Raw genomic sequence first — 14,710 nt, forward strand, 5'->3', positions numbered from 1 at the left:
CTTCTGCGTATTTGAAACATATAATAATTGAATTGATAATTGCTATAGATTGGTCTCAAGTTTTCATCACTCTGAAAACCATGCAAGAAATGATGATGTGTTTTACGATCATGTGTTGGTTAATGATCAAAAATACTGTAGATTTGTATTGTAAAAGTCTGATTTCTGGAGTTTTACCACTATTCTGAGTGGTAGAGGAGTTAATAGATAATGCAGCTAGTTTTTTAAGGTTTTTGGTCTTTGGTCTTTATTTCTGAAAATAAATCTTGACTCAACACATGCTCTTAAGACATATATAAATATTCAAAATTATTATATGCATCTTCATGAACACGTTTATAGTTTTAAATAGTGTTTGTCATGTAGCCTCGTTGTGCATTTTCACTTTTTTGAAAAAGAAAGCCCATTGCTTGCGCTCCATAGACCCACAATGCATTACTGAAGAAGTCATTTTCAGATTCTCTTATCTCTGACTTAACATACCGTGCGAGATTTGACAAACTAGTCAAGTTAATTGATTGGTCTCGTTCGTTTTAAGTGCTCACGTGGAGTATTCCCACAATCACAGAAAAAACAAACATATCTTGGCTGGTGTTCTTGACCTGAGTTATAATTTGTTTATTAGTCACTTTTGAAGAACGAGCCATATTTATGTGTTATTTCCCTCTTGTTTCTCTTCAGGACATTTATGGATCTTCCGCGCACATAAACGAACAGAACACCAAGATCCTCACCTTCATTACCTACATCGGATGTGGGATTTCTGCTGTTTTTTCAGCTGTAACGCTCTTGACTTACATCGCATTTGAGTAAGTTATTCACCATATTGTTTAATAAGGGGCAGACAAATAGATGAGCGAGCAGCAATAGCTTCATCTGGACCATTTGGGCAACTGAAACCGAACAGTGGTTTTACAAAGCAGAATTTTAATGGCTGAATTGTCCTATGTCCATGTTAATAGTTCTTTTGTTTACAATAAAACGACACGTTCACGATACCATTTTGGAATTCTACTACTGCTACTTGTTTGCTGCAACTTTATTTACAACTTATACTATTATTTAAACATCAGGACATCAACCTATATTAGTTCTGCTGTTATTAACACTATTACTCACCTCTTTAAGCTTTGAATTTAATGAAAAACACAATGCAATTATTATTATTCATCTTTATCATTAAGGACACAGAGGGCCAACATATGGTCCATAAATAAGAAATACAGCTCTGTAGCTATTTGTAACTATTGACTAGAATTATATCAAACAGTTTAATGTGAGCTTTTATACCAAGGAGCTTAAAACATAGTGATTAAAGTTATTATTCACAGCACAAAGCCATCGGTCACTGTTTTTCTTCTCCGAACGCTGCATCTTCTTCTTGTCTCCTTCAGGAAACTGCGTCGCGATTATCCCTCGAAAATCCTCATGAACCTGAGCGCGTCCCTCCTCTGCCTGAACCTGACCTTCCTATTGGACAGCTGGCTGGCCAGTCTGAGCTCTGATTGGCTGTGTGTCTCGGTGGCCGTGTTCCTTCACTACTTCCTGCTGACGTCGTTTACCTGGATGGGCCTGGAGTCCATCCACATGTACATCGCTCTGGTCAAAGTCTTCAACACCTACATCCGCAAATACATCCTCAAGTTCTGCCTCGTCGGATGGGGTCAGTGACCAAGCAACGCCATCGCTGTTATATCACTGAAAGAAAAGACTACGTTACAGAATGTGCCATTTTGATAGTATTAATACCGAATTATGCTAAATGGTGAAACTGGCTTGTTTTCATGGAGATGTTTTTGCTTTTTGCCTGGAGTTTTTCAATATACGGCATTAAACGTCACTTAAAGTCACAGGAACAATGTAGGTTTTTCAAGGAATTTTGAGAAAGAAAAATACCCTTAAGTTCAAGTTGAAAGCACAGTATGTAACTTTCTGGAGGTGAAAAGTCATCGGCATAATTCCATGGAAATAGAGCGTAACTAGGAACATTCTGTGTGGATAATTTTATGCCATACTATGGAATATTACGGCTTGTTGGTTTGTGTGGATGGAACTCTGCCCACAGTGAGTGAAATAAAGGTTTTCAATCATTTTAGTGCAATAAAACGATAAAAACTAAAATGAAAATAAAAGAAGACTGTACTGTGGCTGTGAGTCAAATGGCATACTGTGGAACACTTCAGGCATTAGCATTTCCATGGAGACAAGGAGGTGGCCGACGCCTGGCCAGTTACGTAAAGCACATTGAGCACCTTTAATTTGAGTTCTTTTAATCTCCCAAACAACATTTGTATTTGAACAAAAGTCAAACATTTTTCCATTATTCCAAAATTGGTGTAAGAATAGACAGATATTGAAGCCAAAGTTTTAACTATCTACTATATTTGTATTGTTCCTTTTCACTCAGGTTTTCCAGCAGTGATAGTGGGAATAGTGGCTGCAATAGACAAGAACTTGTACGGGCTTCAGGAGTACGGCAGAGGGGCCCATGGACACAAATCCTCTGAGTTGTGCGTCATTTCCCCCCCCCCCCCCCCCCCCCCCTTTTAGTTTGTATCCAAAATCTCAACCCATCCTGTCATTCAAATGCATGTTTTTGTGTGATTCTTTTGTTCAGTTGCTGGATCAAGAACCAGGTGGTGTTCTATGTCACCTGTGTGGGATATTTCTGCCTCGTTTTTCTCCTGAATGTGGCCATGTTTATCGTGGTGATGCTGCAGATCTGTGGACGGAATGGTAAAAGAAGCAACCGGACGCTACGAGAAGAGGTACAATTTAGACTTTTTACAGTTTCATTTAAGTGCATACGGCAGGTCAGCCTACTAATCCCACTAAAACATACCGTATTTTCCGGAGTATAAGTCGCACCAGCCAAAAAATGCACAATAGAGAAGACAAAAACATACATAAGTTGCATTGGAGTATGAAATGCTGTTGCAAGTGTGTAAATAACAAATAATATCACATATAAGTCTCTCCGGAGTATAAATATATAAGTATAAATATAAGTAAAAATTTCATCCTGGTCAAAACTGTAAAAAAAGGTGCTACTTATAGTCCGGAAAATACGGTAATTAGTTTGACAATTTTGGTGCAATCCATAATGAAACTTCCTGGATGGACATGGGCAGTAGGTGTGACATAAGTAGAGGTAGTTCAATAACTGTTATCTAGCAACTATAATGTTAAAAAAACTCCTTTAATTTACTCAATAGTTATGATTTGACAATTAAACATACATAACAGCACCATTCTTTTGTTAAATTAATGTTTAAACCGGCAGAAAAAAAGTGTTCCTTGTGCATAATTGTACGTATATTGTGAATAAAACTATAATAAATATTTACCGCAGGTACTAGCCCACCAGACAAAGTTATCATTAGAAAAACGTGCACTTTAATGTGTTATTTACAGTATTTGCTTGTGTTTCGTAGGTGCTGAGGAACCTTCGCAGCGTCGTCAGTCTCACCTTTCTGCTGGGGATGACCTGGGGATTTGCATTTTTTGCCTGGGGCCCAGTCAGCTTAGCGTTTATGTATCTTTTCTCTATCTTCAATTCTCTGCAAGGTAACGTTAATTTATGGATTACGTCATGAATGCGTTTGCCTCCTCCGCCTTCTGCTTTTTCCCTCCTGTGGTGGTCTTTGTAAATCATCTGCGTCCTGATAGTTTCTGAAAGAGACATCTACAAATCACTTCTCACATAAATAATAAGCTACTACATTTCACAAAGGGAGTGATGTATTGAATATTTCAGGAACATCGTGGTGCATGTCTTGTTTGACTCATTGGTGCAGAAAGCCACTGCACATCTGCAGTAAATGTGCTAAGATGTTTCCTTACGTCTTCTTCTCTCACAACAGCTCGCTTCTAGTCCTCTTTTACGTCATTCTGAAACCTTAGAAATGCAAAATAAGACATAATCCTGCAGCTAAGGCAGTCTTGACGAACCTAGCTCCAGATAAAAGCTGATGAAAAGACGATATTCCCCACAAATGTTGCAGTGGATGCTTCTGTAGTTTTTCTTCACTACATCGGCACATTCATGGTGACGACCTGCTTAAAGATTTTGAGGTTCAAGTCCTGGTTTTGAGCAAAGAAAAAAACATGTAAAAAGTGTAGAAACCTTGAGAAAATGGTCGACTACAAATCAGGACATTTCGTCATTAAGATAACCACATTTCACTCTTTAAAACTGAAATATTTTGACAAATTTGAGTATTTCTCCCGCCACCGCCGCCCACAGGGATCTATAAAGTAAAACGTACACATTCTTCAATCTTGACTCTTCCTCGAGGCCCTCGGCTCTTAGCTCAGCATCTTTCACTGCCCTTCCTCAGGTGCACAAAAGTCCAAAAGTATTTGCTATGTCATTAAACAGTCTGTAATCTCTCAATCTTGTATTTGAATTCCCAGGCCTCTTTATCTTCATCTTCCACTGCGCGCTGAAGGAAAATGTGCAGAAGCAGTGGAGACGATACCTCTGCTGTGGACGCTTCCGTTTGTCCGACAACTCAGGTCAGTCCGCCACGATTCACAGTGCACAGTCGTCATAGCAACAGATCACCCGGGTTTCACATTTACAGGGCGTGGTCTTGGTTTAGTTCTGGACTGGATGGGTTAAAGTCCTTCCAACTGACAACTACCAACTGACAACTACCACGTTTTCAAACTGAACAACAAGCTATTTTCTCGGGATTGTATAACTAATTAACTATTAAAACAATCGTTGACTATTTTAGTGATCGTTCATCGTTTTCTGGACTGTACAGACTCAAACACAGGCTTAAAAACAGCAAAATGTAATCAAAATTCCATAAAAATGTATACCGTACGTTTGTGATTTTCACCAACAATACATGCATGCAAAAGAAATGATTGTTTGACAAGTTGACTACTAAAATAATTCTTTGTTGCAGCAATACTGATTAATAATAAACAATGATAGTTTAATTTGATTATATATGTTGACAGAGAAGACGCTGAACTTAGTAATTACAGCGATATGAAGAACAGAAAACTGAGTTGCTTTAATGTGACGTCAACGTGTATGTTTACTCCAGCGCTGATTGTCTTTGCCAATATTTGACTCAGATTCTGATTCTTAATGATGCTATTCTTCATGAGGTGGTAATTGAATCATGAATCATTTTTAGATCGAACAAAACATACAAGCATCACATTCTGCCAAGTCTGAGATCAAAGCCTGGCAGCGCTCCACGTTCCCACTGAAGTCTTTATTAAAACATAAAACCTGCAAGACCTGTGGATCTGAGCCTAATAAAAAAGATTATGGCGAGTTTGTGTCTACAAAGGAGCAGGAAGTTTGAAGGTTGTCCCACCCTGACCCCACTCCGGACCCCAGCCCAGACTGCAGTCCAGACCCCACTCCGGACCCGAGCCCAGACCACAGCCCAGACCCCACTCCGGACCCCAGCCCAGACCACAGTCCAGACCCCAGCCCAGACCCCAGCCCAGACCGCAGTCCAGACCCCAGCCGAGACCCCAGCCCAGACCCCACTCCGGACCCCAGCCCAGACCGCAGTCCAGACCCCAGCCGAGACCCCAGCCCAGACCCCACTCCGGACCCCAGCCCAGACCGCAGCCCAGACCCCACTCCGGACCCCAGCCCAGACCCCAACCCTGACGCCAGTCCAGACCCCATTCCGGACCCCAGCCCTGACCCCACTCCGGACCCCAACCCAGACCCCAGTCCAGACCCCAGCCCTGACCCCAGTCCAGACCATAATGATATAAACACTATTTTCATTGTGTGTGAACAACAGAAGGAAAATGACTTGGCCTTGGAAATGAAGTATTAGTTTCGCTAGTGTTTGTTTGTTGCTTTTTGAGTTTTTGTTGTTGTTGTTGTTTATTAGTCGATAGCCTGTGACGCACGCCTGTTTCCATTGACTGTCAATATAACTTTCCATAGAGTTGCCAACTTTACAAAAACAAACCTCCTCTAACTTCATTTAGCCTTGGTTTGGTTTTCTTGGAGCTCAGTCTGGCCTTTTGGGGTCGTCCACTTCGACGTGGGCGGGACTTCTGAGGCTCTTGAGTTGACAGAATACAAATTAAATTGCCCCACAAGTTCAAACCACAATTTTACAATCTTACCTCGTCTTTCCTTTGTTCTTTTTCTTTTACCACAGGTTTAATAAATCCCTTGAATATTCCTGGGTCAGTTTAGTCATCATTTTGGTGCATCTTTTCATCCTGACTTGTTCATGTTTTCGCTGCCATGTTCTGTACACTTCTGATTGAGTGTGTATTATTGTTTTTGCCTTGATAAATGCAAAGCTTCTAAACCCGCTGTAGGTCACATGTCTGACACATAAATAAACATTGGCTTTCATTAGCGCTCTTTGAAATGTTGTGTTAGCCCAGCACGCTCCCAGCCCTGGTCTTAAGTGACACCGCGCTGTTTATTTGAATTTAAAGCTTGTATTTATAGTATGTTTTCAATCGCCTAATCGTTGGGATACTATTACATCATGGGCCTCGCTCCAAGCTTCAACTTCAACTTGTGCACATCTGGGCGCCATTAGCAACGATATATGCTAATTACCCATGAAATACATCTGTCGCCAGTTCAAGGTCAAGAGATAGAAACAAGAAAGACAGCTAGACGTGTTCGTGAAGGTATTCTTTCCTTTGAGATTGAATAATGGCGACGCAATGCTAACGTTTTAAACTCCATTTCCATAAAGGACAAAATAATAGTATTTGAATATTAATTATTAAGGTATAGGTCTAGTTCTGATGTAGAAGAGCTTCTGAAAACTACTCTGGCCTATGTTTGGTTTGTTGTGTTTATTCCAGTAGTGATGCTTCCAAATGAGTGCCTGGTTTTGATTCTAGTTGTAGTATCTGTTCATATCTGGGTGTTGATACTTTTTTAGAATTGAAAATATAAAAATTAATATTTGTGTTATGTTTAGTTTTATATTGAAAAATGGTTTGTCCATCCAGGTAATGAAATCACAATGGTAAGCAATCACAAAATCTAACAAAATAATTGAGAATTATCTTATTTTAGAATATTGTTTGTGTTTCTTTTTCATCTCCTGACAATTATGCAGTAAATCAGAAATGTTCTTTTATGTGTTTGTAAATGTCTTGATTGAAATTCCACTATTGCACAAAAAGTGATTGGACTGTAAAATGAAACACAAAAATGAAGAGATATCCACTTATACCATTTGAAAGATAAATCTACAAGTTGGTTCTGGTTTAGTCCTGGTTTAGTCCTGGTTTAGACCTGTTTTAACTCTGAGATAGTCCTGATTCAGACCCGCTTGGTTGTGTTTTAGTTTATTCCTGGTTCCGTCCTTGAATAGCTTTTTGTAATGTTGGTGTTGTTCTATTCTCAGCACTGAGACATATGTGTGTGGGGATAGGAACATTTAGTCGAATAGCTGAAATATTTCCATTCATTTCTAGTTGGAAATGTAAAAAAACAATCCTGAAGTTATGTAGATGATATAAGCAGATCTAAATGAGCACTAATAATTCAAAGACATTTATAACATGCAGACTATAACAACATACTTTCCTTTACTGATGAATGGAAAATCTTCCTCGTGTCAGGCTTTCAAAAACATAGCAAAATTTGTAAAAGTCACAGTTATAGTTACATATCACATCTTATTTTAAAAGACAGTTGTTGTTTTTCTTACTTCTTGTGTTGTTGTTGTTGTTGTTGTTTTCCTTCAGACTGGAGTAAGACTGCAACAAACAACACAAAGAAAGTGAGTTCTGAAAACCTGGGGAAGTCTCTGTCCTCCAGCTCGTTTGGCTCCAGCACAGCAAACTGGACGTCCAAGGCCAAAGCCACGCTCAACCCCTTCACCAAACGCCACGGCAACACAGGTACGCCCACACACGGGGGCCGCAACTGGCATTTCAGGGGCTGTTTTTGTTCTGGTTGGGGAAGACAAACCCTCAACACGCAAACAGTCAGTGGTGGAAAAAGTACAAAAGTAATAGTTTGGTACTTTTTTATTTTTATGTGATACTTTTGCTTTTATTTGACGCGTCAGTACTTTTACCTACCTGCTCACCTGTTTGTAGTAACAACATCTTCCATCACTGACCACCATTATCTTGATTAAGTTAAACATTAATCAAGAAACAATATACTTTGTCTCTTCAACTGTCCCTCTATTGAATCTGATTGGCTGATTGGCTATTGAATGGTCAAAAACAAAATTTTTCCCAAGGTATATTTACTCACCTGTATTGTTTGTGTGTGTGGCTTTGTGTTTGGTGTAGACAGCTCTTCAAACCATTAAACAGTGAGGACGAGTGACAAAGGTAACGCTAAATTTGATTGGCTGAGTGACTTCCTGCTTTATGTATAGCCTCCTTTGATCTGCTCCGTTTCCCAAAATGTATGCATCAAAAACATTAAGCCTCCAACGTTAACGGCTTGAACTCCTCAATTTGAAAGGAAAGTTAGGTGACAGGCGTGCATTTTGGGAAACGCCGTGTTGTGATTTAAGTTTACGCCTTTACTTTACACCGAGTGGGCCGGATTTACTGTTTACTGATTGGCTGCTCTACAAAGTTGAGCCCCGCCCACTCGGGGTACTTTTGACGCATTTGTGTGATCTCAGAAACCCGGTCCGACCCCCGACTCGGACAAACTGGATTGAGCATAACAGAACTTATTGAATTCAACAGTTTATGTCTGAGTGACAGGGCTGTTTGGGGCTAGAAGTTGTTTTATATATATATATATATATATATATATATATATATATATATATATATATATATATATATATATATTATAGGAATAAAACACATTTAAGCCATAATTCTGTCTTAATTAAGTTACAAGCAGCACAACACTGCAAAAATATCATAAATCGTTTGTTCATCAGCAATTTGCCAACAAGAAACAACACATCTCTTCACTAAATTCTCCTTTTTTTACTAGTTATTTCTATGAATCAGCAAAGACAATCGAGGCAAAGTTATGCAAATGTTCGTTATTGTCGCTGCTGCATGTGTTTTTCAGGGGCTGCTCTCACGATCGGTCTAATTTTGTGGGAGTCGGACGATTAGAGTGCATAATAGGCATCTCCCCGGTCCCGAGATCACATGAATGCCGCATTTGGTGAACATGAACTCGCTTGAGCATTGAGCTAACGTTTTAACCAATGTGGAGTTTGAAGTTTGGATGTGAAATCATTCTAATTTAAAATGCTGGGTTATACTTGAATCAGTGACAGGTGCGAAGGAGGAAAAGGCACTGATCAAAATAACTTTAGCATATCACTTTGTGTGGTTTGTAGTGATATCATTTTGCATGTTTCATTATGTGTTTTTCCATTGTTCAGAAAAGGTAAGACAATCTTTACTCTTTTGGCCATGAATGAGGTAATGACAGTCATAAAACATGCATTTTCGAAGAACAGGAGGAATCCACAGAAGTTCAATCGAACCCCTCGTGGTTCACAAAAAGCTCTTAGAAATCGACATAATAATCTTTCGTGGATCGTTGTCAAACAGCTGCAGGAGAAAAGTCTTGTTTCGACATTGTTTGAAACCAACAAACCTGATGAATAAACACAATACATAATATTAGGATCACATGATGAACAAACCTAGACAAGACTGTGAAGAGCTGTTAAGAGTCGACTTTAAGTGCTATTGACAGGGTTCATGTTTTTAGTTTGGTGGTATAGTCTCTGGTAAATATGTATGATAGTTTTATAACAGTCAAGTTGCAGTCTGTGGCAGTTTAAAAAGATAAAAGTTGAAAATGACAGGAAGTTGAGCTGAGTTTTAAAACAGAATCCCTCTGTCATCAATAGGTGACATTACATCCAAAAAGCAGAGACAATTTACACGCATTTATCTGACAATCATTTAACAAAATATAGGTATTATTATTTGTCAAGTCATAACATTAAAACTAGTGTGTCATGTAACTGAATGTTGGCCCTTGTTTACAGTCTGGTTGCTAGGTTGCGGAATTACCTTTACCTTTATGTCTGCTGTTCATGTCCAACCAGGAAGTAACATTATAAACTTTGCTATGAACCTTAATTGTCAAACTGGGAGAAAATAGGCAGCATTTTTAGTAAAGTCTTTAAAAATAATCACGTTCACTGCATTTTAGTGAGATGTGTTTAACCTCATATAAGTTTAATTAAAAGTGCACTACGGGGCTAAAACCTCTCTATGTTGCATTTATTCAGATGTTATGGCCGTTAGTTGAAGACTATCTTTATCTCCACTCTTCACCCACTTTACTTACAGTTAATTCATAATCGAGTGACTGTGGTCTAAGCGATTATGTACATTATCTTGAATTGTAAACTACACAATTCGTGGTTCTATAGAAAATCCTTCCTCAAATCAAAAAATCCCCGTACTATAACTTTTGAGATTAGTTACTTCTTTGTTGCACGTTTCACTCTGTTTTTTCTTGTACGGTCCCGATACATTATCCTTATCTTGACTTTGACATAAATTAGTAGCTCTGTAAGTGTAGCTCATGATGTGATAAGGCTGCTGCACATCCATCTTTTCTCAGGGACTACACTCCTCTCATTTCTCCGACCCCGCTCCGAGCAACAGTAAATTAGACTCTGCTTTTCTCTGATGTTGTCAGAAGACCACACACATTCACACATTAAGGCATTTGGAGGTTGAACTCAATGTACTTGTGAAAACCAGCCATAATGTTGAAGTGACGCTAAGCAAGAAACCTGTGTCCAGAATGAGGATGCTCAGTGTCGCCATGTCAACTACCATGGCAGGAATAATATTAGATTATGCAAAAAGCACATTTATGTGATATGTGATACTGGAGACAGTGGCACAGATTCAAAGGATGACTGTTTGTATGTTACTGTGTGATTGATGGTGGTCCGCTTTATCCATGTAGCACAAGTTCTGCACAGAGACAGAGTGACCACCATAATAATATCACAGGAATCAGTTGATTATTAAAAAAAGAAAGCTTAAAATCAATACCGATACCTTAAAATAACAATAAACCAATCAAATACATTTAAAAAATAAATACAGATGTAAACAGAGGACCACACACTGATGCTGCATAGGCTAAATTGCGCACACATTTCCGTTCATCTGCCCTATAGGCAGCTGTGGCTCTGGATGGCAAGATTAATCTGTTAATTGATCATCGTGATTGTTCAGGTCACAGTATAAAGAATCGTAATTACAATTTCAATTCAATCTGTACACTTTTTATGTGGCTGTTTTATCACAATCACTTTCCTTTTGCAGTCATTTTTACTTTTGATTTCACCAAACTGGTCACTAATATACTATTGGAACAGTGATGTATCACGATATCAATTATCATGAATAATCGTTAGTCAATATCGTTTCTCATCAGAGAATACAGAATCTGGTTTGTTTGTTTGTTTGTTTGTTTGTTTGCAGTCCAAAAGTGTTTGAAAAGGCCTTTGTTTTGTCTTCCCACATGACACAAACTCTTAGAAGTTAAATCAAGGGTAACTTTATAATCTATGTTGTAATAAAAAAAATAAAAAAAAGGATTTACGAAATTACAAACTATCTGACCCTTTTGAAGCTTCAAAGAATTGTTCAACATTTTCCAGACTTGAAAGAAATAGTCTTTAATCTTACACAAAACATAGGTGGTCTCTGCTCTGAGCTGGTGCCACTTTCCTTTTATGTGGGAAGTATGTCTTCTGGGTCTTTGTCTGGATGTGAAACTTACACAGAACCTGAAACGGTCTCTAGGCTTTATCAAGATAGACTTCTGTATTCGTAAAGAAAAAGTGTCTGCTGGATCACGTCAGGAGCTCTGGGCGACTAGTACACGCCGAGATCTGAATATTATAACATACCGTACTTTTCGGACTATACAGTGCTCCTGAATAAAAGCCGCTCCAGATTCACTTCCACATTAGACTCATTTCTCCGTGAATAATATGAGTCTGATTGTAATAAAATACACAGCATTTTGAAGCTTAAACTACAGTAACCACTGTCCATTGACGTCTTCTTCTTCAGTGTGTCAAACGCTTGTGCTTCCTGTTAGAGTGCCCCCCGGTGGCCGTTACCCAGTAACAATCTATAATTTAACCGCCCAGTTTTATGGGCCTCTGGGTTCAAAAGGTGGGAAGAAAGTAGCGGCTTAAAGTCCGAAAAGTACGGCAATCTTTGATACAACAACAAAACTCCACCACTTTTGTCACTTTGTTATCCATTATTTCAAATACATCATTCATCAACTCTTCGACAAAGTCTATGAGGCGCATTACGATAAGTGTTTAAAACCTCTCATGTTGCAAGTTAATAATATGGTTTTGTACTAGATTCTATTTATTAATCCTTAGAGACTTTAAGGTAAGGCAGGCTTATCCAAACCTTAACACAGTACGTGAATGCTATTTAGCTTGGCTTCTTTTAATATAAATGTTTGTGATTAGACATTTTTATGCCTTACTGATTCTCCCAGTGCACGTAAACAAAATTGACGACAGGAATTAAGCCGTAAAATACAAAACCGTGAACAGTGAGGGAGGTTTGAAGACGCAAACAGGAACCCAGTCCAACAAGGAACTCTTTTGTCCAGTGTTTGTTTAGTCCATCTTCTTCTTGCTAATGTCAGAAGGACGATATATGATAAAACTATCTTTCATCAACCAGCTGATAAGGACACAGGGTTTTTTATGGTGAAAGATATGCCCTTTAAGCTTGATTCCCTTTTGAGTATGGGCAGTGTTTTTGGCACAATATTGCTTGCTATGGGTTTCAGAGTGATGGAAAAAACAGAACCACTACAACATATGATGCCTATACACTTGAAGCTGAACATTAAGTTTCCCACTGCCCTATTCTTGCCTTTGTATTAGTGAGTAATCAGAAGGACATAGTGTTTATGAGCTAATATTTATGAATGAAGTTGTAACTGTGAAGAGGTTAATGAAGACTGAAAAAAGCAGACTGATTTGAAGGTCTGAAACCTTCTTGTCTCCATGGAGACACTAACCTCTTCAATCACAACATTGACAATAATTGATATCACAAAATATATCACAATTACACTAAGACTCTCCACCTGAAAGAAATGTACAGTTTTTTTGTGAAAACACAGAACAGTGAGGATATGAACAGCAAAAACCTAAATGCCACACTCAGACTTATATGTAGGGTAACGTACTAGTACAAGTACTGTAAGGTTATGAATGTCCACCCACTTGTGAAGGGGGCGGGGCATTCAGGTTTGATATTGATTAAAGGATTGTTCAAGAATTCAAACATGACACACTGCCTAAGTGTGGGTAAGTTTGAATCGCATTTTTAAGAGTAGAATGGGGCACCAGCCGGATAATCAGCAATTTAACAACTCTAAAATCAGATATCTAGATTAATTAATTAATTAGAAATTAATTTGCTCGTTGATCTAAAGGTTTGAGAACGTAACCGTGACATTGACCCCTTTTCTGGAAATGAAGGAACACTTTACCAAATGTGGGTTATGGAGATTTAATGACCAAATAATTAAACAGATAAATATGAATTAGGAATATGCAAATGAGTCGATAACAGATGGAAAACACTAGACATGATGGTTCTAGATCTATCTAGGTGTGTGCAAGAGTTAACTCTAAGATGAAATTCAGCCTGTGAAGTGCATTCATACGAACGGAACCAGAAGCTGTGATCCTGAGGAGACGGGCCTGCGTGGGGTTCAAGGGCCTGCTTGGGGTTCAAGGGCCTGCGTGGAGTCCAAGGGCCTGCTTGGGGTCCAAGGGCCTGCGTGGAGTCCAAGGGCCTGTGTGGGGTCCAAGGGCCTGCTGTGGAGTCCAAGGGCCTGCTTGGGGTCCAAGGGCCTGCGTGGAGTCCAAGGGCCTGCTAGGGGTCCAAGAGCCTGCGTGGAGTCCAAGGGCCTGTGTGGGGTCCAAGGGCCTGCTGTGGAGTCCAAGGGCCTGCTTGGGGTCCAAGGGCCTGCGTGGAGTCCAAGGGCCTGCGTGGGGTCCAAGGGCCTGCTCTGGAGCTCGGCCCTGACGTTGTCTGGCCAAAGAAGGACTGGATCGGTTCTGCGATCTGCGTTCTCCTTGGCTCTGAGGCGTTCTCCTTGGCTCTGAGGCGTTCTCCTTGGCTCTGAGGCGTTCTCCTTGGCTCTGAGGCGTTCTCCTTGGCTCTGAGGCGTTCCCGAATGAAAAGACCGTCGTGCTGCTCCACAGATGTGGCTTGTCTAAAAGGCTGTGGACTTGAAAAGTTGCAAAAGGTCCTTGCTTGATTTTGCGTGATGCAGCATCAATCACGTTTTAAAAAAACGGGCACAGGTTTCTTAGTTCCGGGAGGGAACATTAGCTTCTCTTGGAAAAGTCTTTGTCCCGTAGCGTAGCATCGCTCAGCTAACTAGGCCCGAGGCCTGCTCCCAAGGCCTCATGGACCTTGCTGGTGGGACCCCTGGATGGAGGGTCGAGCTTCGAAAGAAACTCGGATGGAACTCGCTCTGGAGCTCGGATGGAACTGGTCTGTAACTCCCTGCTCTTTCCTTTTGACTTACCCCGCGGGGGTTTTGGCGCCGTGGCTTCAGCCAATCAGCATGCACGCTGGGGTCAGCGCTGATAAGGAGACGAGATCTGGCTTTAGGCCACAAGAGTTACACAAAAGGTAAAATTATCCACAAAACAAGTTATGAAACAGTTAAAATGACATGTTAAACACAATATCACAATAT

General features: G+C 39.9%; 1 protein-coding gene across 2 annotated transcripts in view; it reads left to right on the forward strand.

Moving 5' to 3' along the window:
- The window catches only part of adgrg6 (adhesion G protein-coupled receptor G6), a 118,220-nt gene that overhangs the window by 93,498 nt on the left and 10,012 nt on the right, over positions 1 to 14,710 (forward strand). For both annotated transcript variants that reach the window (XM_072440600.1, XM_072440609.1), the window contains 7 exons: positions 682 to 809; positions 1,395 to 1,663; positions 2,408 to 2,510; positions 2,618 to 2,768; positions 3,435 to 3,567; positions 4,417 to 4,518; positions 7,720 to 7,875. In XM_072440600.1, the coding sequence (XP_072296701.1) occupies positions 682 to 809; positions 1,395 to 1,663; positions 2,408 to 2,510; positions 2,618 to 2,768; positions 3,435 to 3,567; positions 4,417 to 4,518; positions 7,720 to 7,875 (1,042 nt within the window). The remainder of the gene's footprint in view (positions 1 to 681; positions 810 to 1,394; positions 1,664 to 2,407; positions 2,511 to 2,617; positions 2,769 to 3,434; positions 3,568 to 4,416; positions 4,519 to 7,719; positions 7,876 to 14,710) is intronic.

The sequence above is a fragment of the Eucyclogobius newberryi genome, unplaced genomic scaffold, assembly GCF_026437365.1.
Source record: "Eucyclogobius newberryi isolate DKJ021-1_F unplaced genomic scaffold, fEucNew1.0.hap1 SCAF_1, whole genome shotgun sequence".
Lineage (NCBI taxonomy): Eukaryota > Metazoa > Chordata > Actinopteri > Gobiiformes > Gobiidae > Eucyclogobius > Eucyclogobius newberryi.